General features: G+C 36.5%; 1 protein-coding gene across 1 annotated transcript in view; it reads left to right on the top strand.

The window, feature by feature from the left end:
• The first annotated feature begins 1,819 nt into the window (after positions 1–1,819).
• Positions 1,820–24,586, top strand: part of Gbe1 (1,4-alpha-glucan branching enzyme 1) — a 224,410-nt gene continuing 201,643 nt past the window's right edge. The window contains exon 1 of the mRNA XM_048346430.1: positions 1,820–2,205. Coding sequence (XP_048202387.1) covers positions 2,081–2,205 — 125 coding nt within the window. The 5' untranslated portion in view covers positions 1,820–2,080. The remainder of the gene's footprint in view (positions 2,206–24,586) is intronic.

Here is a 24,586-nt window from a genome sequence, read left to right as displayed (position 1 = left end):
AGGCCCTGAGTCCAAGGCCCAGGACTGGCAAAAAACAAAACAAAACAAAACAAAAACCCAGAAATACTGGAATCTCTATTAACATTTTGTTATGTATCCAACAGAAGCTGAAATAAGAGGATATTGTAGAATCTATTTGGCAACATAAGCAGAGGATTCTGAGGCTAGTTGACAATTGTAATGAGATCTGATTTAAGGATGGGAAGGAACTGCACCACTTAGAGGTCAGGGAAAAGAATTTATAGAAGAGTACAGCAAGCAGATGGTCTCAAGAGGCCACAGAGTTCACTGAGGTCTGGGAAGAAGAGTGATTCAAATATAGACAAAAGAGAAAATGAGAAAAGTGGATGGTTTCTACAAGTCTTGATAGGGAATGAGAAGTTTATATTTTGCTATGAGGTACAGTTTATTGAAAATTATACCCAATCATCAGCATCAGCACTACCAGAACTTGATAAAAATGCCATCTGATTATCCTCCCAAAACATTAAACAACATATCCCATGCTTCACAAACCATTTAAAATTTGAGAAACATTGGGACTGTGGACTATTTAAGACTGATGATGGCCGAGAGGATGACAAGACTGGTTTTAGAGTATGTATTTCAGTGGTTGATATGTTTCTTAGCCATCTCAATGGAGAATCAGTGTGCCATGATATAAGCCTGCAATTCTGAAAAAAGCAAAAGTTTAACTTTCAAGATCCAGGATCTGTGTGGGTGTCTTGAAGAGTGTGTGTATGTGTGTGTACATGTGCGCGCTCTTTTTATTATTTATTTATTCATTTTTGACAGTGCTTTGTCTTTTTTTTTAATAGGAAATGAGTCATGTCTTATTTTGTAGGTTATTTAAATGTTCCAGCCATTGATTCTTAGGTCCTGTTACTTTGTACTTTTTGCATTTTCAATGGATTAGTAGCACAAACTAAAGTTCTGAATGTTTTGAAGTTAAAGGCTCAATGCTGTTAATTACCATTTCTTCACTAATACTGAGAAAGTTATCTTCAAGCATGTTCAGTTTCCATTCACTACTCAGCTGGTAGCTGGAGGGCTCATTCTTCTTGGTGCCCAGTTTTGTATTAAAAAGTAATCATAGAAGTTAACTAAAAGTTAATAGAAGTTCTCAAGTAGGAAGTTAGCCCAGAGGAAAAGAAGCCTCTTGCTCTACCACTCTTAATGACTGGCAAAGAATTCCAGTTTAATATCTTCTCTATTATCACCAGAACTAATATGCTGAAAAGATTGTACAGTTATTACCAAAGACGAATGCATCTTTTTTCCCCTAGCCATTATTTTTGACTGTATTAAGAATGGCAAAAGTTCTTAACAAGGAATCAGAAAACAACGGGAGTTTCAGAAGGGTTCAAATATTCTTTTGATTAACTTCATCAGACAAAGAGCAAAAACTTACAAGAGGAGCAGCTCTGGGGCAGTACAGTGAAATCCACAGCACTGCTTTAGTTATACTTCCCAGGTCTACTCCCAGTGAATTTACTCGTTTGTGTTTATCATTGCTCCAACCAAAAACAAACAAAAAACGTTTTCTTTCTGCAGAAGTTAGAGACGTTATCTTCCAAGAAAGCCCTCTCCATGATCATCCATTTGATCCAGAGAAGCCTTAGCCAGCAATGCATCTTCAAGGGAAAGAAGCACTGGTCTCAGGAGGAAGGGCCAGGTCAGCTCCCGCCCGCCTTCCAGGGTGGCCTAGTGAGAGGTGGTGTGAAGGGAGAGGGCAGGGGGAGGGAAAAGGGAAGGCAGGGGGAGGGCTGAGGGCAGGCCAGGCGGCCTCCAGGTGCAGGCCACATGGGGAGGCGGAGAGCGCGGCGCTTCCCATCCACTCGGGACGTGCGTCCGGGGATTACCCCGAGTCCCGCTCCACCCGCCGGCGGGAGGGAGGTGGCAGAGGAGGGGCCGGAGGCCATTCTCACCGGCTATAAAAGGCCCGGGGCCGCCACAGCACGCCCAGGCTCGCCTCCGACTCCGCCCTCGCCGCTTCGGACTCGACCCGCGGGAGCTCCAGCGTCCCGCTTGGGCCGCACTCGACCCTCTCGGGCCTCGACTACTCGGGCTGCGGCGGAAGATGGCGGCTCCGGCCCAGGGCTCCGACGCGGAGCTGGCTGCCGCCCTGGCCGATGTGCCCGAACTGGCTCGACTTCTGGAGAACGATCCGTACTTGAAGCCCTTCGCTAAGGACTTCCAGCGCAGGTACAGTCGGACCCTTCCCTCCCCATTCCTGTTCCCCACGGCCCTCCTTCTGGGACGCGGACTCCACGCTCGCTCCAAGGCCCCGCTACGCCCCGCCTCTGCGCGCGCCCGCGCTCGCGTGTTCCCGCGGCGTGGATCCCCATGGTGGGCGTGGCCTCGGCCTGCTGGGTGATGGATTTGAGTCCTGAGCATCCAGAAGTTGTGTGCTGAGTGGTGTGGGGCACTGAGTGGGGCGCGGAGGCCCGGGACGGACTTCTGGCCGCACCTTTTTTCCCCTCCCTCCCTGAGAGCGGTCTTGCGCCATCTGAGACGTGCTCTGGAGCCCGGCACTCCACCCCGCCCCTGCCTGGCCATTGCGGCTGAGTGAGGCAACTCTGGGGCCTCTGACTTTTGCAAGCACCCTTGAGGTCCAGTGAATTAGCATGGGCCTGACACGTGGACCCTGTAATGCTGCACTTACACACACACACACACACACACACACACACACAATCTAGTTTAATTCACAGTAGATTTTGTAATTAAAAAAAAAACGAACAGGATTATTTTAGGCAGACACTTGTATTCACTTCGGGAAGGTTTTAATAAACTCTTATAAATAAGAACACTACCCTGGAGATTGTAAAGGAATAAACTGTACACTGCTCATTCCAGGGTTTACATACCCCAATCAGTGAGTATTCCTAAGGTATCCAGGTTGGGCTGTCACTCACTTAAGCCAGATGATTATGCCCTTCTACCCTTAGGGAGCAGCAGTCTTGTGAATTTGCTTTGGGAGTATGCAGCACATGTCCTCAAAGTTAACACATAATCTTCAAAGTTAAAGACTGAGATTGATTTAGGAAAACAAAAGATTTTAGAAGAAAAGAAGATGATTTAAGGTGGTGGTCAGACTATTTTTGATGTGGTTGTAACAATGGCTCTAGTTTATTGTATGCTTTGCAAAATGGTCATTAAGACATTTCTAAAAGACAAATTGTGGAAATATTTTGTCTGTCTCCTTTTTGAATGGTCAAAGCAGATAGCACTCTGTTGTTTCTTTTATGTACATTGATTTCTACTTCATTGGGGATGAATTATTGTCATCTTTCATGGTTTGTCAAAACTAAGGAGGAGGAAAAAGGCCAGGATAAAAAAGCAGTGGAATCCAGTGTTTTTGGTAAGATGTCTGGTCCAGATGGGTCTTTATATTCTTCACCCTTATGTGGGCTCTACTTCCTTGGTTCCTAATAATTGCAATTTTCCAGCACACATGTTCCATATAAGCATGTTAGAGTAGTTTGGCATTTGGCAGAGGTAACTTTTATTGCTAAGCATTGAAGAATTAAAGTTTCTTCCTTCACAGCCTGTTCTTGGTTATTTGTTGCTGTGGTTTGAATATATATCCCTTTCAAAATTCAGATGCTGTCTATGTGGTACACAGAGTGGAGTTACCTTTAAGAACTGATCAAGATTTGGCATTGAGAATTGCTGTTTATTTACAGTGTTCTCATTTCTACTTAGTTATCATTTTCTTTATAGCACTTGGTTTGATAGGTGTGTTTGATAAACATGCTGTGCGAATTCAACTATATGAGTCCTGTCTATCCATTTTCTTTCTGACTTCATATCTTACATTGGTCAGAAACATTCCTCACCTATTTGGTTCCTTTAAAAGCATCTCATGAGAGGTAGTGGTTTTGGTGGTAGGGCTTTTCCTTTCAAAAATCTTGCAACATTAATACTCTTGTCTTCCTTTTGATTTGTACCTACAATTTGAGTTGCAGTCAATGAAACTTCCAGAATGGCACATTGTATTTTATTGAGAAACAAATCTGTTTGATATCTAAACCCAAACAAAGTTTCCTAATCCTTAGCCACTTTGTATAAACCTATGTGCAAATTTCATATCTATGTGCCTGTGTATTAACTTTCTGGGATAAGTTTTCTTTCTGTATGAACCTTGACAGTGTTCTTCATTTGAAATAGGTTAAACTCCCTGAACTATTAGTAAGAACAATATTTCCATTTGCCTTATGTATTCAGTTCCCAGATAGATAGATAGATAAATGATAGACTGATGGAAAAAATATTTTAAGCAATTGAGTCATGCGATTATAGGTAGGAACAAGCTCAACTTCACAAGGTAAGCCAGTTGACTGTCAATTTCAGTAAGAACTGATGTTGTAATCTTGAGCGCAAAGGGAATTTGGGGACAACTTTTTCTTCAGACAGTCTTGGTGTTTTAGGGTCAACCATTAATTCACTCCAAATGATTTACTCCAGATTTACTGATTTAAATATTTATGTATTTGAATAGAAAATACAATTTTTTATATTTCATGGAAGATGTGACATTGATCAAGATACATGTGCTCATAAACTGACATGTTGAATTGGAACCCTTTCATACACCTACTTAAAGATGAAAATAAATGAAGAAAACTAAAAACATGTGATCAAACCTTGCTTCCCCCTCTCCCTCCCTCCATTGAAGGTTAAGTGCTTTAATAAAAACTGCCACATGCACTTTTCATCCCTACTGCCCTGCTGCCATGCAAGGATACCACATACTTCCTCTCTGAAGAGTGAAGCAATGAGACGCCATCTTAGATGGCACCTAGAGCTGCCGTCACCAGACAGCTGAACCCTCTGGAGCCTTGTTTTTGGACTTCTCAAATAAATTTCCATATAAATTATTCTGTTTTAGGTAATGAGCAGGCTAAGATGTTTGCTTTATTTTTCTTGACCTAACACAAATACCCAACTAGTCATTGATTAGGTGCAAAATATGCTTACTGAGGACAATATATAAGAATGATCGAGTAGAGGCAATTTTCTTTTTATAGGTGGTATCAAATCAATGCTTCATTTAAAAATTTTTATGTTTTTTCATATTCTATAATAACTCTGGACCAAGTGAGAAGGTTTTAGTCAGTTACTTAAGTTCTCAATTACAGAGTAATACATTAGTTTGTGGTATAACTTCCATGGTGATTCATAGGATGTTTCCAAGGATGATATTTGTACTTTGGTTCTGTTTCTTTTCTTTAAAAAAATTGTTATTTACATTGCAGCTCATTTTAATTATTGTTTTAAAGCAAAATAATTTGATTGTTACATGCCATTTTGAATGGCCAAGTCTTTCCTGTCAGCAGTCGTTGAAGGATCTAGACTAGTGACAAAACTATTTAGAAATATGTTCCTATAACCGTAGAGGAGCAAGTAGAGAATATGTTGAGTTCTGCATTTTTTTTCAGTGTTTGCCTAGCATTGAGTCCTTTGTGCTGACACATTCTGTTGGCCAGTGTAGGTCAGTGTACCTTGTGTGTTAACTGACTACTGACATTTGTAAACACTGTTTAGAACAGCACAATTTTATTGATTCCAGTGTGTGTCTTTTGCTCAAAGTTTATATAACACTTTTGTATATTTTATTATATTTAACCTTGCTAGCAAAACCATGTCATAACAAATCCATCTTCATAGCAAAAGCATGTAGGCAGAGTAGGCACTTTTCCTATTTTATAATTGGAGGGAATGAGACTTGATCATGTGGTTGGCATGAGTTCACATGGCTAAAGAGTGCTAGAGCTGTGATCAATCTTTCTTTACTGAGACTGCTCTCACCAAGTTCGCCAACAATTTTCTGAAAATTTAAAGAGTGAGTCTTGTTCTCCTTAGTAATGTACATTGTGGACTACTTCTTGGCTTCCTAAAGCCATAATCTTTTGTTCCCCTTAGCTTTTTGTTTTGACAGGTTAGTGTAATAGAATATCTCACTTCTTTTTCTTTCTTTCTTTTTTTTAAAGCTGAATATACTGCATAATTCTTGCTTAAATGTATGTAGACAATCTTATCTATCCTTTAGAATCCATCTCTTGAAGCTATATGCATCTACTTATCCCAAGATCTTTCTATGGATCTCAGAACTAATTCTAAGTAACTTCCATTCAATTATCTATCAGTACAAAACTCAGTATGGCTGGGCACAGATGGCTTATGCCTGTAATCCTAGTTACTCACAATTATGAGATCTGAGGATCCTGGTTCAAAGCCAACCCAGTCAGTAAAGTCTGTGACACTCTTATCTGGAATTTACTCCCCACCCCATAAAACAGGAAAAAAAAATGACAGAAGTGGAGTTATGATCCAGTAGTGGAGTGTTAGCTTTGAGAAAAAATGGTCAGAGATGGTGCCTAGGTCCCGAGTCCAAGCCTCAGGATGTGCACAGAAAAATAAAACAAGTAAATGAACCTTCAGCATATATATTTGCATATATATATTTGTGTATATATATTGAATATATATGCATCTATGTACATATGTATAATTTAACTTATTGTTGTTCATTCCAGACTTGTTTTTGTTTTATGACAACTCAGTTCATGGTGTCTCCATTTACCTATAGCTCAGTCTGGAAATAAGGCATAATCTTATTTACTCATTTCTCTTTTTCTTCATCTGTGTTTCTAGGCAATTGTAGCTTCTACAAGTATGTTTCATTTCCCATTCCTACTGTTACATTATCTCAAGTGGTTAATATATTCAGCCTTGTTTATAAAAATAACCTTATACCTGTTACCCGCTTTTCAAATTTTCCCCCACACTGCTTTTTCCAAATGTCCTCAGTCAAAAACAGGAGAAACAAAACAATGAGAGAAGCCAATCTGATCATGATATCCTTTTGCTTAAACCCTATTAATAACTCTTGTTTTTGCTTAAGGTGAAGTTCATATTCCCAGTGACCTATACGAGTCTGCATTATATGGTCCCTCTTTTAATTTCCAGCCTCATCTTTGCATCCTCCCTCTTATTCCCTTCCTTCTGTCTGGGAAGGATCTCAGAGTAAGAGGATAGGATGTCGGGACCATTCTATAAGGGACACTAAATCAGAAGTGCGCTCTAAGTAATCTTTTGTTCTTAGATAGTAAAGTTTTTTATTTCTTAGTATGTAGCATACACATACTGCACACACACACACACACATATGCATGTGCACTTGAAAAAAGTTGGAGGAGGAAGTGTAGAGAAATTGCTGAATAAAAAGCAAGATGGACTCAGAAGTAGAGATAATTTCTCTTTTTTAGAAGTGTAATTTCATAAAAGTGAATTAATTAGTGAACTTTTCCCTGTATTTGGTTTTTATTAGGGTGGATTCATTTATTCCATAAACTAGATCTCTAACGAACATAAAAGGACTACCAGCTTGAAGGTGTGCCAATGTATTATACTCTTCTGTTTGCTACATATTTTGGTCCAACCCCAGGTTTTACTTTGCTTTTTGTACATGCTGTGACTTCAGTTTGATGCATCCTTTGCTTCTATCTTATGAGCTCCGAAACGTGCTTCAGGACACAGCTTAGATATATGTTGTGGTCCTTCCCTCATTTCTCCCACATTGGAGGCCTGAAATACAGAGAAAAGTTTTATGTTATACCAGCAGTAAAGCTCTCTACCTAGTTAGAAATAAAAATAATTTTTGCATTAGATTTGAAACCGAGTTGGAAAGTCCTCTGGAATTGGTATGTTAGCAGCCTCATCTACAGTTGACAGTTGATGTTCACAGCCTAAGGGATTTCAATGGTAGCTGAATTGTTCACTTTTGTTCTCAGTACCTGGCCAAACTGGGGGCTCTGGAGGATGTCAGAAACCTGTGTTTAGAAGACAGAGTTTGGAGATGTGAGATGGACCTAACCTGCTCTTCTGTCCTAATTCTAGAGTCACTCCTGGATTCTTCAGGGCAGTGGTGAAGAGGGCCTGACCTCTCTTTGTTTTCGAAGTGCTTGAAAATGACTTGATGGAACATTTTAATTTGGTTTAGGCTCTGGAGCCTGCTGTACCACCTCCCATGAAATCTCTTTGTGGTAACTTCTTAGAAAATTTCTTTCAGTTCTTATAACACTGGGCCTTATTTAGTCAGTGATATGATAATATAGTCCCTGGGAAATATGCTATAGTTTTAGACTGGTAAGTATATCATGCTGCTTTTACTTGAAAGCGTGCATTAAGCTTCGATTATACATTTACAGGTATTAAAGGAAAACATGAAAGTATGTGCTTCTAAGAGATTTGCTGCTGCTACCACATCCCTTTCATTCTCAAGTCAACTTATTTTTCTTTTACTGGAGAATCATTTCACTTGTAGTGATGTCTGCTCAATATATGCTCAACTCTGTTATGAATATGGATTTTTTTGTGCTTAATATTAAAAAAAGCCCCATTTAGTTTTATGTTTAGGGCAACAGGAATCTGGTATCTGGTACAAAAAGTAAAACTTCACCATAAACATAACATAAGTGGTTATACAACTTACATTCATTGATTTTATTATACAGTTTCATTGTTTGCATTATAAGCACTTATAAAGCTTAATTGATTTTTTTATATTTGAATAACTTAGACTCTAATTTTAAGTCCCATTGTATATAAAATACACTATGGGTTGTGTTGAAAAGTATCAGAGCAAGATAATACTTAAATTTTCCCTCTCAAATATATTTGAGTCCTGGGATAAATTAATCAACCTCTGTGAACTTATTATTTTTAATACACTAGAAGGTGGAACTTGCTTTGTACAGATTCTCGAGGCCATATATATATATATATATATGCAAATGCATAGTAAATAGTAATTTGATAATATGTTAGATTTCTTTCCAACTTGAATATTTATTATGTTGCTTTCAGAATATTTTTATTCTTGTTAGCCTCTTTAATGCTGTATTCTGAATAAAAAAGTCAGCTACCTTGAATAGCAATTCTCATAACTCTTTGTTGTAGTAGTTAAGTGTGTTTTTACTTTAGGGGGTTCCTTCTTTTTCTTGTTGAAGTGATTGTGTGAATGAGGTGAGGCAGGTGGTAATTTTAATCATAACCTAATAGAGAAGGGAAAGAATAAGTTTAAACTTTGATCCATCATTTGGAGTGGAAATGATAAGGCATTCACCAGTTTACTTTAAGCTGAAGGCAAGATGAGGCTTGGGATATAATGAGCACAAAGCTCCTTTTATTGAGAGAGGTAAATGCTAGCCTGCAGAAATTCAAAATCACTGCTCTCTTGATCTTCCTTTCTCTCTTTTCTTTTCTTTCATCTGACTGCTAAGTGTTCATATTTTGGAGCATCAAACAGCTGCAGGGATTTTCTTCTTCCTGAACTCAGGATGGGTAGAGGAATGATCATACTGAGTTTACTAGTAGCAGGAATAACTTTGAAAATAAAAGTAATGTGCCAAAAAGAAAATATATAATCTCTACTTTAGAGTTTGAAACAAACAAAATATATAAATGTAGTCTAAACAAGTGATTTTGTGATATGTTAATAAGAAAATATGTAACTTCTATATCCTGTCTTTTCTTTTTGATAATTGGTGATTTGAGTTTGTTTTCCATATATTTGATTTTTCCACAGTATGAATAAAACAAATACATGAAATACTCATGTATTTTTGCAGATTTATGGAACAAACATTTATAATAAGACACAGTTTGGGCTCATATTATTTATATAATCCAAATTACAAAAAAATTCAAAATCCACCTCTATAAAACTCTCTCATGTATAGATATATTTAAAGTGTTCCAAATAGTTATCAAGTACGATTTAGTTCGTTTCTTTCTTTCTTTCTTTCTTTCTTTCTTTTTTCTTTCTTTCTTTCTTTTTTTTTTTTTTTGGTCAGTCCATTGTAGGGCTTGAACTTGGAGCCTGGGTGCTGTCCCTGAGCTTTCTAGTGCTCTACAACTTTGAGACACAATGCCATTTCTGGTTTGCTGGTGATTAGTTGGAGATAAGAGTCTCATGGATTTTCCTGCTCAAGCTGGCTTTGAACTGCAATCCTCAGATTTCAGTCTTCTGAGTAGCTAGGATTACAAGTGTGAGCCACTAGCACCTGGCTAGTTATTTGTTTTACTATCTTTATGTCACTCAGAATCATTTTGTTTATATTTATTGCTATTTATAATAAGTTCCTAGATAGAACTTTTATTTAGTTATTTATAGATAAGCATATTGTTAGAGAAACATGATCATATCATTTATATATGTGTGCTATGTAAGAAAATCCAATCCAGGTATAGTAGCTCGTGCCTGTAATCTTAGCTATCTGTAATCCCAGGAGGCTGATATCTGAAGATTGTGGTTTGAAGCCAGCTTTGTTAGAAATATTTGAGGGATTCATATCTGCATGTAACCATCAAAAACCCAGAAGTGGAAGTGTGATTCTAATGGTAGAACAACAGCCTTGAGTGAAAAAGCTGAGCAAGATCAGGAATTCCTGAGATCAAACTCTAGTACCATCACAATAAAATTAAATTACATAAAAACATAGAAAATTTAATAACAGAAATTTTTGTAAACTGAGTTATAGAAATTGAGGTTTGTATCTTGCTTATGAAAAAAGTCAAGGTCAGTAGTTTGTCCTTTACTATGGATCTGTGTTTCCTCATCTTTCCGTTTTATTATCCTTGGCATCTTATTTTATTATCCTTGGCATCTGATCCTTATCCTTATGCTTAGGAGAGAGTTGGGTACTTCTCAGCATCACATCCATGTTCCAGCAGAAAACATGTGCCAGCTCACTGTGTCTATTTAGGCAAACATATGTTAGCTTTCTCACAAACTCTACCGAGTTCTTTCTGTTGATGAATTATTAATCAAAGGTGTCCCCAAGTTATCCTTACCTGAAAGCGAGCCTGGTTTATCAAGATTTTTAGATGTGTGTGTGTACACGTGTGTGTGCATGCATGCACGGACACACACACACACACAAACATACACACACACTTTCCTGGGAAAGTTCTACTTTTTAGCACCTTTCTTTGCTTTAAAGAGGAGACTATGTCAGGCTAAAGGAGAAAAATCTGCTGTGATGTGATACCATATTGTCTTCCTTATCATGTCCCCGGACAAATTCTTTTAAGCAGAGTCCAGGCATTCCCACTTGTTTTCTGAGAGATATCCATAGCTATGTATATTAGTATCCTAAGCCAGAGGTCTCAGCTTTCACTAGACTTGTATTTCTCTAGATTCCTTCTTTGCAAATGTACAGATAATTTTTTCTGTTCTGTCCCCAAATTAGCTGAACCTGTTTCAGTAGTTATTTGAAAGCATGATTTTGTAAGCTCCACTGTCTTTTTTTTTCAGTTTCATAGTTTATTTCTAAAGTATATGAAATCTATATGAAAATTAATAAATCAGTTTGATAATTACATATCATCTTATGATGTTATGACCAACATTAAGTTGTTTGGGGAATAAAATATTAGGAAATTAATTTAAAGATGTAATGGATTATTCAGTCTTTCAAGATATGAATTTGTTTTCTAATGTCACACAATCTTAAAACTTTGCCCTTAAACTTTTCTGTTATCTTTTTACAGCTTATGTTGTATATTTAAAACTAACACTTTTCAGAAGATACACAGCACAAACTTTTCATCTTGATAAAGGTTTACTATCAGAGACAAGTCTCGTGGTTTATGTTTGCCAAGAAAACTAATAGACAATTTGTCAAAGAATGTGATTCCTTTTCGGTGTCAGAATTGAAGGCTAATGATGTATCTGGATTTTTCTTTCCTGAGAGGTTATACATCTGTTATCTATGATTATTCTGTGTTATTTAGAAATTATTAGTGACTAGTGATTGGGTTCTATTGCTTTTAATTGAAATACCTCCTTCTGCAATGTTTCTCTCTTGAGGATTGGTGGTTATTCTAGGATTTTGAAATTTCACAATAAGTTCATGGTTGTCATTTTTGAACTTTGTAAAGTTTCTCTCTTAACTCTGATTTCTATGTATTAACAAACTCATACACTGTAGTTTGCATGCTTATATTTTATTTATACCTATTAGTCTTCCATCCTGTTTTATTTTTATTGATAGTACAGTGGTGCTTACTAGTTGTGCTTACTAGTGATAGGAGTGTAGGATCACAAAAAAACAGGTTTCTTTTTGTTCTCTCTTCTCAATGGGATTTTTATTAAAATCTATGCTATTAAACAAGTCTACTCACAAATATAATACATAAGAAAACACATACAAAGAAAGGAAAGTGATATGAAAATTATAATTTGGTTTTAGCTCAAAGTAGCTTTAAAACCAAATAATAAAAAAAATAGTGGAAATTGCTTAAACAATTACAATTTGTATGAAGTAGCACTTCATTTTAAAGTCATGATAGACACAGAGGAAGTTGTAAAATGAGTTGCAAGAAGAAGAGGCTCCTTTACCCTTTCTTTACCATACTTGCTCCATGGTAGTGTTTTGCATAACTTCATTGTGGTAATGAATCCAGAAAGTTTTTAGTGGTACATTCTACAACCCGTATTCAAATTTCTTCAGTCTTCACATTCCCTTTCACATGGACTTCATAGTCTTCTTACATGTGTTTTATTAATGAAATTGCTATCACATGGAGATATGGAATTGCTGCATCACCACAAAGGAATTCCCTCATGCATAATACTCATAATACTCACTATTCCACCGTTTCTAAATGTTGGTCCCTTGACCTTGTTTCCTGTCATCTTTATATATATATGTATTTTCATTGAGAAAATATTATATAAATCAACAAGCCATAGAATATGTAAACTTTTGAGATTGACATGCTTTTGTTTCTCAAACCATGCCCTCAAGTTCTCTGTGGTTTGTTCCTTTTGATCATCGAGTCATGTTTTATTGTACATATGTACCATTCATCTAATTCATTTATCAGTTGACCTGCTGAAGGACATTTAGATTGTTTCTAGCTTTTCTTTAACAGAGATATTATAATGAACCTATTTTGGGAGTATTTCTGTAAAGATTTTACTTCTCTAAAGTAAATGTCTGGGATTAGGACGGCTAGGATCTATTGTATCTATAGAGTTACTGTTAGAAATGTCAATGATACTTTAGGGTCAATGATACTTCAGTATACTGATTGAGAGACATCCTTTTCAGGCTGCCTGCCTGACAGGAACTTAGCTAGATCAGTGAACACAATTATAGTAGACAAATTCATTGCAGTAATGATAAAAGCATACTCAGTCTAGTCAAGGAAAATAGCTCAAACATATTCACTTGAGTTGCCTTAATTTCCCAAAATATTTCTCTAAAAGGATGAACTCTTTAATAGGACTATGGTCTAATTCTGAGATGTTTTGAGAAAGACTCAAAAGAAAGTAGCTAAGACATCAATCTTCATTCAAACAATTGGCTAAGTAGCCTGTATATGTTTATTTCTTAAAGTAAGTGTTGCCTTGTGAAAGTGATTCTGTGCCAAAATGTGCTGTGTAAGCATTGGCACAAATATAAGACCTCAAACTTACAATAAAATAGTTTGTAAATCATATCCTAATACATAAACATCATTTTTTTTTCTATGATGACCAACCTATTTTGAAAGTCACAGGGTACTATTTTTAGAGACAGGAAAGCAATTCTTAAGTAAGCCATGGGGCCTTCTTCCTGAATGAGTCCAGTGGACAAGAACAGAAATATTGAGTGTCATCTCATGATCCTATATTAACTGAGTACTTGACTTATATAACTGTAACCCCTCTGTACATTACCTTTGCAATAAAATATACAAAATAAATGACTGAAGAGGAAGATTAAGAAAAAAGTTTCAGTCATTTCACTCTTTATAATAATTATGTTTCCAGCTTTGCCTAAAAGTCTGCTTACCTATTGATCTATGATTTTAAAAAAAGTATTGAAAGAGAAGTAAATGAATAGTCTCTTAAGTGTAAGTGAGGAGCTATTTCCCATAGTTAACCATGGCTGTATAGCTGGCCATGCTTTCTCTAGGTTATTTGGCATGGCTAGTTCATCCATATAGCTCTTTATGTTTAAGTGACATATATTGAATGTATCACATCTGTTGTGTAAAGCAAAAAGCACAAACGTAAAAAAAAAATCATGGGCTATGCAAAGTAAATCTGATGAAGATTTATATCTTGATGAAGTGAGTGAGATCAAGTTACTACCTTCATCTGTAATAGCTCTAGACCTTTCTGGTCATGCCAGCTCCCCTTGGACCCAGTCCAAATCACAGTTGTTCTTAACTTTGTTGCCCCAAGAACCTTGTTTATGAGCAGTGACTCATGATGACTTGCACTATTCCAGAGTGAATGTCTTTCCGAAATGAGGAGAGTTGGAAAAACACCTTCCCTTTCCCACTTAAAATTGTGACCATATTATGGATGAGTGCATGCACAAATGTGTGTACTCTCTTTTATGTCCTTTATATCATGACTTTTTTTCTGTTTTCTCTTGAAGATTACTGCTCCATTGTTTACACTTTATTTAGTATTTGTACCTACTCTGAATACTTACTGGTTAGCCCCATAATCACATGAAAAACAACGCTGTTTATAGAAGTATTTTCTCCCACCAACTATCAGTCAGATTCTTTCCTGGTTGCTCTTTTCTTGCTCTGTTTATAGGATTGCAGTTTTGTTAATGTAGCTGGCTGGTGCATGCTGATTGACGGAGCACCCTGGGATGCTGGTATATGTCTTGAATTTAAAAATGGAAGAATATGTTAGGAAACACATTGTTGCATTTTGGTGTTTCTCTAAATCTTAGAATAGAGATTTGCACTTAAGGAGTGTTTTGCAAATATGTATTGACTGGGGGTCTGTCCAGCAATGTTCTGTAATATGAGAAATCCAGAAATATTTATTACTATAGTTGTTGGAGATTCCCTAGGAATGCTTGAAAGTAATTCTATCATGTAGTGGCCTGTGGTGGGCCGAACTTCTCCCACAAACAGCTTCACCTTTTTCCTGTTTAATACTCCTTGTGAAGAAGATTGTAATTTGTGCATTGTGCTTTTATCACTTTGCTGTTCCCAATGCAGTTAGTGTAATTTTTCATTTCCTAACATTCCTCAAGCAATTCTGTTTAACATGATTTCTATTTCAGAACATTCTCCTATTTTAAAAACTTCTTTTTTAATTTTTTTTTTTTTTTTGCCTCAGGCCCAACTAAGCTTTTCCAGCCAGGCCAGTAGTAATTTCTGTCCTTGCTAGCTTTACTCACCTTCACTGTTAAAATTCTCTGCGGATAAGACTGTCTTGTTTAGCAAATGCTGGGGTGCCTTTGCCTTTTATTTGTGCATATTACCTTGGCTCACAAAAATATTGGTTTATTTTTATTGTGATTAAAGGGAAGACACGGCTAATTTTGACATTTATTTCAATTTCTTTTTAATATGACTAAGGGGAAGACATGGCTAAATTTGAGATTTATGTCAAATGTTTTCATTTCCAGTGATATAAATCATATTTTGTTCTCTTTTTTTGGTCAGTTGTGGGGCTTGAACTTAGGGCCTGGGCACTGTTTCTGAGCACTTCAGCTCAATGCTAATGCTATACCACTTGAGCCACAGAGTCACTTCTGGTTTTGTAGTGGTTAATTGGAGATAAGAGTCCCACAGACTTTCCTGCCTGGGCTGGCTTTGATCCTCAGCTCTCAGTCTCTTGAGTAGCTAGGATTACAGGTGTGAGCTACCAGCACCCGGCTATAATTTTGTTTTCTTAAGCAATAGAATTTTAACTTTCCATCTGAATTTCTGCACTTATGAATAGAATCTTCCTGAAAAGCAACATTCATAGTAGATTGAGACTGATTTGCTGTTTTAGAAAAGAGCATTCCCATCCACTTAGTGGGCAGCAGGTTTTCTTTTCAGCGTGACACCTGAGAAACTAGTAAAGAAATTTCCTAAATGGCTTTCCCAAATGGCCATGAGTTAGGTTTGATTTTGGCATGAGATTTAAACTAGCATTCTGAATTGAGACCCTTCAAAAATAATTTAATTTTATTGTAAAGTTCATGAACTGAGGAGTTACAGTTTCCTAAGTAAGGTAATGAGTACATTTCTTGTAGCTTGTCTTTAGGTCTGAATTTAGGGAGTAATTTTTCATTGGAGAAAGTCTGGTAAAGGCATATGGTTATAAATAACACTTCTGGCTTATACAGAGGTAGCTTTTGAGGTTTTCATTAAAGTAATCAACATTTTAAAGAGATTTTATAAAACATATGCAGAGAGAAAAACTAAGACAAAATTAGAACTGTATATTATAAATGTCATAGTTTTATTTGGTGTGTGTGTGTGTGTGTGTGTGTGTGTAAATAGCTTCTATATCAGGCTTTGTTTCAGCTTGTGTGTCCTCTCATTGTGCTGATTTCTATGAATAGACATGGGAGAAAATGGGATATTATCTTGCTTTGCGGATAGTCATCATAATGTTAAGAAGGAGTAAGGAGAAATCCTTTTTTGGGTTATAGTTTGCATTTTAAATTCCAGCACTGTTCCTCTCAACTTCCATCTGTGTTGACATTTGGGAATTTTGTCGATGCTCTTTCTCAAGTAGAATAGAAAAGCTTAGAACAAGAATTTGTACTTTTAAACACAACTGAGGTTCTGACACACTGTGACTCACTCCAGGTTTGTAAAATTTTCTATGGCTTTAGAAAGTATCAAATACTTTTTTGAACTAAATACCTTTCAGGCTTATAGTGACACTGGTTATTCCATGTTATTTGCAATTATTTTTGCATTAATGGAAGTGCCAGCTGAAAATATAGTGATAAACCTTAAAATTTAAGTATTTAATATTATATGATATCTATGAGATAGTTTCATCTCTTGGATATTACATAAAATAAGCTATGAAGGCCCTGACTGGGGGCTGTATAACATATGTTCATTCAAGTGCTCTATTTTTTTTAATTAAAAATTAAATTATGGGGCTGGGGATATGGCCTAGTGGCAAGAGTGCCTACCTCATATACATGAGGCCCTGGGTTTGATTCCCCAGTACCATATATACAGAAAATGGCCAGAAGTGGCGCTGTGGCTCAAGTGGCAGAGTGCTAGCCTTGAGCAAAAAGAAGCCAGGGACAGTGCTCAGGCCCTGAGTCCAAGCCCCAGGACTGGCAAAAAAAAAAAAAAAAAAATTAAAATCCAGTCATTTGGCACTTCTCGTGTGCGTGTGTGTGTTTGTGTGTTTGTGTGTGTGTTAGAAAGAAAAACACACATTACTTGGGGTACATAATTTGACTTCAGCTCAATTACTAACAGGTTTAGATACTTTATTCTGTGAGATTATTTTTATCTCTGATGGTGCTGGATTTTTTCAAATTAGGTTTTCTATATGAAATAGATTTGTGTGTGTTTTTGACATTCTAGGTAATACAATAGAAGTTTAGTACAATTTTGTACGAACTCCACTGGACTCATTCTCAATGGACAGAAGAATTTGGATGTTGAGGAATGCAAGATTGAAATTAGGAAGTGGTAGTTGTTTGGGACCATCACATTTAAGTGTTGTCAAAGCCTGAAAAAGAAGCAGTATGAAACTTAGAAAATTAATTTCAAATTGAAAAGTACCATCACATGCTTTTGTGTTGCTCTGAAGAAAGAGAAAGGATGAATTATAGGCAGATATAATTCATTCAGTCAGAAGCATAGGAAGGAATAATGAAGCTATTTGTTTCCTTAAGGTTAAGTAATTATAAAGAAATTATTTTGTTGAAGAAAGTTGCATGTGAAGTTTATGAAGGTTTTGAGAAAGAAAAATTATTTTAGGAACATTTTAGATTTTCTTACATAACATGACAGTAAGTACAAAGCTAGCCCTGGACTGAAGAGATACAGGTGGTTGTCATATCAACAATTAAATGCTCATTTTTATAATGTTTCTGAAAAGACTTTTTAAGTCATTTGCTTTCACCTTCCTTGTCTACTTGTCAGAAATTGCAGCAACATTTTTAAGGATTAAAAGATGCAACTATTTTATATTTGATTTCTTGGCTATATTTTGTGGTGTTTCTTTTCAGTGAGAAGTGTGAGAATTGCTACTTGAGTAACATTTACAGTGTCTTTTGAGTACCTAGAAGGGAATTTCTTGCTAGGTGATCCTGGAAAATCTAGGTATCCTGAAGCTTTCTTTTGAAAGCAGTCACCAACTGAGTTTACAGTTTCATAGCCTTCAGCATGACATAGCTGTGCCCAGGCTAATTCCTGAGAGACCCGAAGGCATTTTTTCCCCCTATTGTACAGGTAAAAAGGATGCAAAATACTTGGCTTCTAATTGGTGCTAATCTCTCCTGTAACCTTGCATTCCTTGGCCATAACTAACTATAATCGTCTCTTTTCTGACTGGTCTGCAAGTCTCTGAAATCCTTTTGCTCTGCCTTTTGTTCCAGATTCTGCCTGTGTATCTAACTTGGAGATAAACAAGCATTACTTAAATATCAGCCTGAATGCTGTTTTACCATCACCTTTAGGCTCAGTTTTACACAAAGTAACAGGCAAAGATGAAATAGCCAAGAGTTAGGTGGCAGTGTTTTAACGTGAATTTCCTCTACTCAAAGTCCTGGCAGAATCCTTATTTCCATCTGAACCATTATGAGCACAGTCTTTACTGTCTTTCTTCCTATCACCATTCTGGTCTCACTGAACTCCTGCCAGTATCAACATTGTACTTCACTTAGTGAATTCTAAGCTCTCTTAGTTTGCCTCATTCATTCTATGGTTAATATTCAGGTAGTTAATATCTAGTACACCTATTAGTAAGCTAAGAACTTACTGTCTGTAAGAGAGGTGTGTGGGAACCATTGATACATTCCATCTATCTACCTTTGTGTCATCCATCTATCCGCTTCTTGGGTAGCAGAGAATTAACAGGATGAGGAAAGCAATTCGAAGGTATTTGATATATTGGAACACTTAGAAGAGTTTTAGTGATAAATATTTAAATCATTTTTGTTATTTATTTATTTTTTTTTTGGTATAAGAGGACACCTGAATTATTTTGATTTGGGATAAGAATTGAGGATTACACAGTAATCTCATTCTATTTTTTTTCTTTTGTCAAGGCTGTTTATTTTTGCAATGCTGGGTTTGAGCTCAGAATTTGAATGTGCTTGGCAGGGACGCTACTACCTGTTTGCTAGGTATATGCTCTAAAGCTGGAGATGTGCGTCAGTTCTTTACTCTTTTTTGTTTTTCTTCCATCTCCCCCTTCCATCGCCACCTCCATTGCTTCTCTTGCTCTCAGATAACTAGTATTTTGTATGTATTTTCTCTTCTACATCTTATTACAATATATTGCTAAGTAAAGGTGTTAGTACAGGACGATATTACTCACTAATGGATCCATTCAGTGTGTCTACTTTTTTTTCTTTTTCCCCTCCTTCCCTCTGTCCCTCCTTCCCTCCCTCCCTTCTTTTTCTTCCTTCCTTCCTTCCTTCCTTCCTTCCTTCCTTCCTTCCTTCCTTCCTTCCTTCCTTCCTTCCTTCCTTCCTTCCTTTCCTTCCTTCCTTTCTTTCTTTCTTTCTTTCTTTCTTTCTTTCTTTCTTTCTTTCTTTCTTTCTTTCTTTCTTCTTTCTCTCTTTCTCTCTTTCTCTCTTCTCTTTCTCTCTTTTTTCCTTTCTTCCTTTCTTCCTTTCTCTCTGTCTATCTTTCTTTCCCTGGAGCTTGAACTTGGGAACTTAGCACTGTCCCTAGCTTCTTTTTGCTCAAAGTTAGCACTCTGCCTGTTGAGCCACAGCGCCACTTCTGGCCTTTTCTATATGTGGTGCTGAGGAATCAAATCCAGGGCTTCATGTATATGAGGCAAGCACTCTACCACTAGGCCATATTCCCAGCCCCCTTTTTTTTTTCTTTTAATATATACTTGTTTCTACTCTTGGATTAAAAGTATGGTTGATGTGATTTGACATCATTTTTATTATCTTTGTTAGACTAGATTTATGGACAGGGTAATTAAAGGCCATGAATAAAAGTCTAATAAATCAGGTCTTTTTGGATTATATAATTCTTTTCTTTGTACCCACAGATACAGTATCTACTTCAGAAATCAGTTTTTTTTAAGTTTAAATTACTTTCAATATATTTAATTGTGTTGAGGAAGACAGACGTTTTTGTTTCTATAGTATGCATATGAACTAGATTCTTCTCTAGAGAGGCATTTCAAATTCAGACAGTTTGATAATTATCTTCTTTCCCATTCAGTGTAGTTATATCTTCTGGTTCATTTGCAATGCTTTCTAGTATTTATGATTTAACAGTTCACATATAGACAAATAAATGGATACTATAAGGTTCTAATATTTATTGGTAGCTGTAGTAATTGGGAGAGTTAATTGAGAATTCTACATAATTAGATGATATGATTTTATGTAATCATGTGAGCCTCTTTAAAAATAATCTTTTGCCGTGACAATTCTGGCTCGATGTCAGTTTTAGTGAAAAAAAGGCTACATTAAGAATCTGTTACTTAGGAGGCCATCAGGACAGCCTGGAATTATGAGAAACCAAATGTCACTTCAATTTATTCAGCATGAATTTATCTTCCAAAGGAAGCTTAAAAATATACTGCTTACTTTTCTCCCCCTATTTTTGCCTAGAGTCTCATTTTCTATTAACGTACATACTCTCTTTTGTACTTTAGCTTCACATTTAAAAAGCTGCCTTTGAGACTTTTATGTTTTTATTGTTTAATAATTGTTTAATGGCAGATGATTAAAATCATGTACCTGTAAACATTTAAACAGAGACATTTCAGGGCTGGGAATATGGCCTAGTGGCAAGAGTGCTTGCCTCATACACATGAAGCCCTGGGTTCAATTCCTCAGCACCACATATATACAGAAGGCTAGACATGGTGTTGTGGCTCAATTGGCAGAGTGCTAGCCTTGAGCAAAAAGAAGCCAGGAACAGTGCTCAGGCCCTGAGTCCAAGCCCCAGGACTAGCAAAAAAAAAAAAAAAAGTAATAATAATAAAAAACAGACATTTCACAAATATAGATTAACCCTACTTTCTTTCTTGCTTTTTTTTTTTTACATTTTTTCCTTATTTATTGTCAAAATGATGTACACAGAGGTTACAGTTTCATATGTTAGGCATTGGATACATTTCTTGTACTGTTTCTTACCTCCTCCCTCATTTCCTTCTCCCCCCCTCCGCCTTTCCCTCTGCCCCCATGGGTTGTTCAGTTGGTTTACACCAAACAGTTTTGCAAGTATTGCTTTTGTAGTCATTTGTCTTTTTATCCTGTGTCTCTTGATTTTGGTATTCCCTTTCAGTTTCCTAGTTCAGTATATACAGTTTCCATGTACTCAGATAAGATACAGTCATAGTGCAGGTACAACTACAGGAAGGGGATACTAGAGGATCATCAACAATAGAAGCTACGGTTTCACATGGCAGTTTGGGAATACCTTTGGTCAGACTCTCGTCTATCAATTTAAAAGATGATATAACACTCAGAATAAAATGAATGATTCTTTTGTGGCAAGATTTGTCATTTATGACTGTTTAATTTGTTCTTTTGAACTTCTATACCAGTACTGGAGCTCGAACTCATAAAATAGGCACTGTTCCTTTCTGACCTTTTTTGTTCAAGGATCATGCTCTACCACTTGAACCACTTTTGCCTTTTTGATGGTTAAATGGAGATCAGTGTCTCACACATTTTCCTGCCCAGGTGGCTTCAAATTGTGATCCTCACATTTCAGCGTCCTGATAGGATTATATGTATGAGCCTCCACCACATGGCTTGATTTATTTATTTTTAACTGGTGGTAAACTTTCTGGAACTCTTAGGAGCATGTTGTACTTATGTACAAGGAAGAATATATGTACTGTTTGTATAATTCTTGTATAGAAAATTTGCCCAAATACTTTATAGTTTAAACAATACTTGTAGCTTAACAAATACCTTATAGTTTAAAAACAAAACAGTAAACTACTGAAAACCAAAGACTTATTCTAGAGAAGAGGCATTTCAATACTGCTGTGTCTCAAAACAGTCCCCAGGTGAATTTTAGTTAAAAGAAAGAGAAAAAAAGGAATAAAGGAAGGAAGGCAGATAAAATTACAGAAAATGTGAACTTGAAAAGAGAAATATGTTTGTATGCAAAGTAAGTATATCCAACTTTGATCAAACTTGGAACATCAAGTAACTTCATCAAATGTAATCTCATACTCTTACAAAGTAAAAAAAAATAGGCAGTAGTCTCAATGCAGTTAGAGAAGCAATACATCTGTCTGTTGGTAGACATTTGTAACAGTGTGGTGTACAGTTTAGTGAGGGTAGATTCCTATTTGTGACCCTCATCCTTAAGAACTGGGTCTGGTTATAGACACTCAGTCTTTAAGCACCTCAGATTGTGATTTTGATGAATACCACTTTGGGTCAACTCAGGACTGCACTTGTAGAGACACACTTTTTAAGAGTAGTATATATTTCACTGTGATCAGTGATGATGAGTATCTAAAATTAACATTAGCCTTTCTTTTTGGAGATGGAGGCATTTCACATGTTCCATATTTCAGCTTTCCTTTTTTTTTTGGCCAATCCTGGTGGCTTGAACACAGTGCCACTTCTGGCTTTTTCTGTTTTTGTGTGGTGCTGAGGAATCGAATCCTGGGCTTCATGCATGCAAGGCAAGCACTCTACCACTAAGCCACATTCCTAGCCCCTAGCTTTGCATTTTTATCTTGAGAAAATTAATTTTCTTTCTGATCAATGATAATTTTGCCTTCAATGGAAGATGCATCATTTTTATGTTCACAGAGGAAATCATTAAAGAAGTTTTGCTGAGATCTGAGAAGCCAGCCTAGGCAGAAAAATCCCTGAGACTTACTTCCACTTAACTGGCAAAAAGCTGATAAGGGAACTGTAGCTCAACTGGTAGAATGCTATCTTGTAGGAGAAAAAAATATATTGACCTCCCCAGGCCCTGAGTTCTAGCCCTAGTACTGGCATAGATGAAAAAAATTCGTTTGGAGCTTTTTCATCCCTTTGTAGAAAATATGTATTTTTGACCTGAAATTTGTGGGGATTTTTAGTAACTACAAAGTCTTTGAATAGTGGATGACTTCCATTAATGATCATCACTTTAATATGTATCTTGGTATCAAAGAAGTCCAGGAAATAGAGAGTGGTATTTTAGTGTAATGTATTTATTATCATACTTTGAATCCACTTGATTTAGAATTTTAATAAGAACATGTTGCTAAATTATTATTTGAATGTAATTTTGGAACTAAGTCTAGTTCTATGTTATTGACTAGTATAAAATATATTAAAGGTTATACATACAGGTTTCCTATAGACCCACTCCTTTGTTCATTCAGGCTGCTCTCAATTATAGGTTCACTGAAACAGTACAGCAACTGTGAATGGATTCTTGTGGAAAAAAATGTCAAACATACTTTTCTCAATAGTTGTTGAGCTGTCAGCTGTTGATGGGTACGGTTATTGCTTAGGTGTTGATTCTAGTGGTAAGGTAATGGAAAGGAATTTGAAACTTCTTGTTTTTCAAGGAATAGTACACAAAACAAAACAACACAAAGACAAGCAAGCACAGAATCTAAACTCTCAACTGTGCTTTGATTTAGAGTTGATTTGAATGACTTAATACTTTTCATAGGACTGCAGATTGGGAAGGAGAGCTGATAGAGAGGCTGCAGATAACATAATGACATGACTGCCTCTGTCTTCACTGGGAGTTTTTAAATAGAAATAATGTTACACTGAGGCTGCTGAGCTGGACTTTTGTGCTCTGGTGGTAACCAGTCTTAGAAGAGAATGAGAATGTCATGCTTCAGTGCCACTGCTTTTAGTATTTATTGTTTGTAGGTGAGGTTTTCAGAATGTTACCTGAAAGTCAGAAGAAAGAAGGGAAATAGGTATTGAAGCAAACAATAATCAAATAGATCTATCACTGGGACTGTGCAACAAGCAGTGAAATAATTTAAGATGCATTGCACTTTTTTTTAAAGGAAGAATATACAGTGAACAAATTGAATGGCTTATTTTGTTGTCTGTCAGTGGAGTTTTTTATTTAAATATGGCATCTTTGATATTTCATTCTTCTTTAAAATTACTTTTACTTAAAACTGAGAATTTGTGTCAGTTTTCTTCCTCCTCTGTGGAATAGGGTTGACATTTTGAGAATGAGTAAAGAACTATTTGGGAGCTTGTAATATGTTAGATTCTTACTGAAATGATGGCATAAGCTGATATCACTAGGGAGCCTGGCAAAGTAGTGATTTCCTGAGGACAGGCATCAAGCTTTTATCATCTTTTAAAAAATTTTTAGTTCACCTGTATTTTGTTTAGTTTGCCTGCCCACTGTTGGCTAAATACCTGTTTAGATTTGGAATTACATGTAGATGATTGTGCACATGCACATATATGCATACATGCGTGTATACATACATATATATGCGTCTAAGAACATATCTGCAACCTAAAGATATTTTGAATGAATTAAAAAGTGAGTTAATGAAGCTTAATGACTTGGCAGTGTACCGGTGTTGCGTCTCATACCTCTGTCACCCAGTGAGAAACACTCGACACAGCCTGGACTGGCCTTTTCTTCCCCGCGGCCCCTC

Source organism: Perognathus longimembris, chromosome 5, assembly GCF_023159225.1.
Source record: "Perognathus longimembris pacificus isolate PPM17 chromosome 5, ASM2315922v1, whole genome shotgun sequence".
NCBI classification, from domain to species: domain Eukaryota; kingdom Metazoa; phylum Chordata; class Mammalia; order Rodentia; family Heteromyidae; genus Perognathus; species Perognathus longimembris.
Note: the sequence above shows the minus strand (reverse complement) of the source record. Positions and strands in the feature narration are given on the sequence as shown.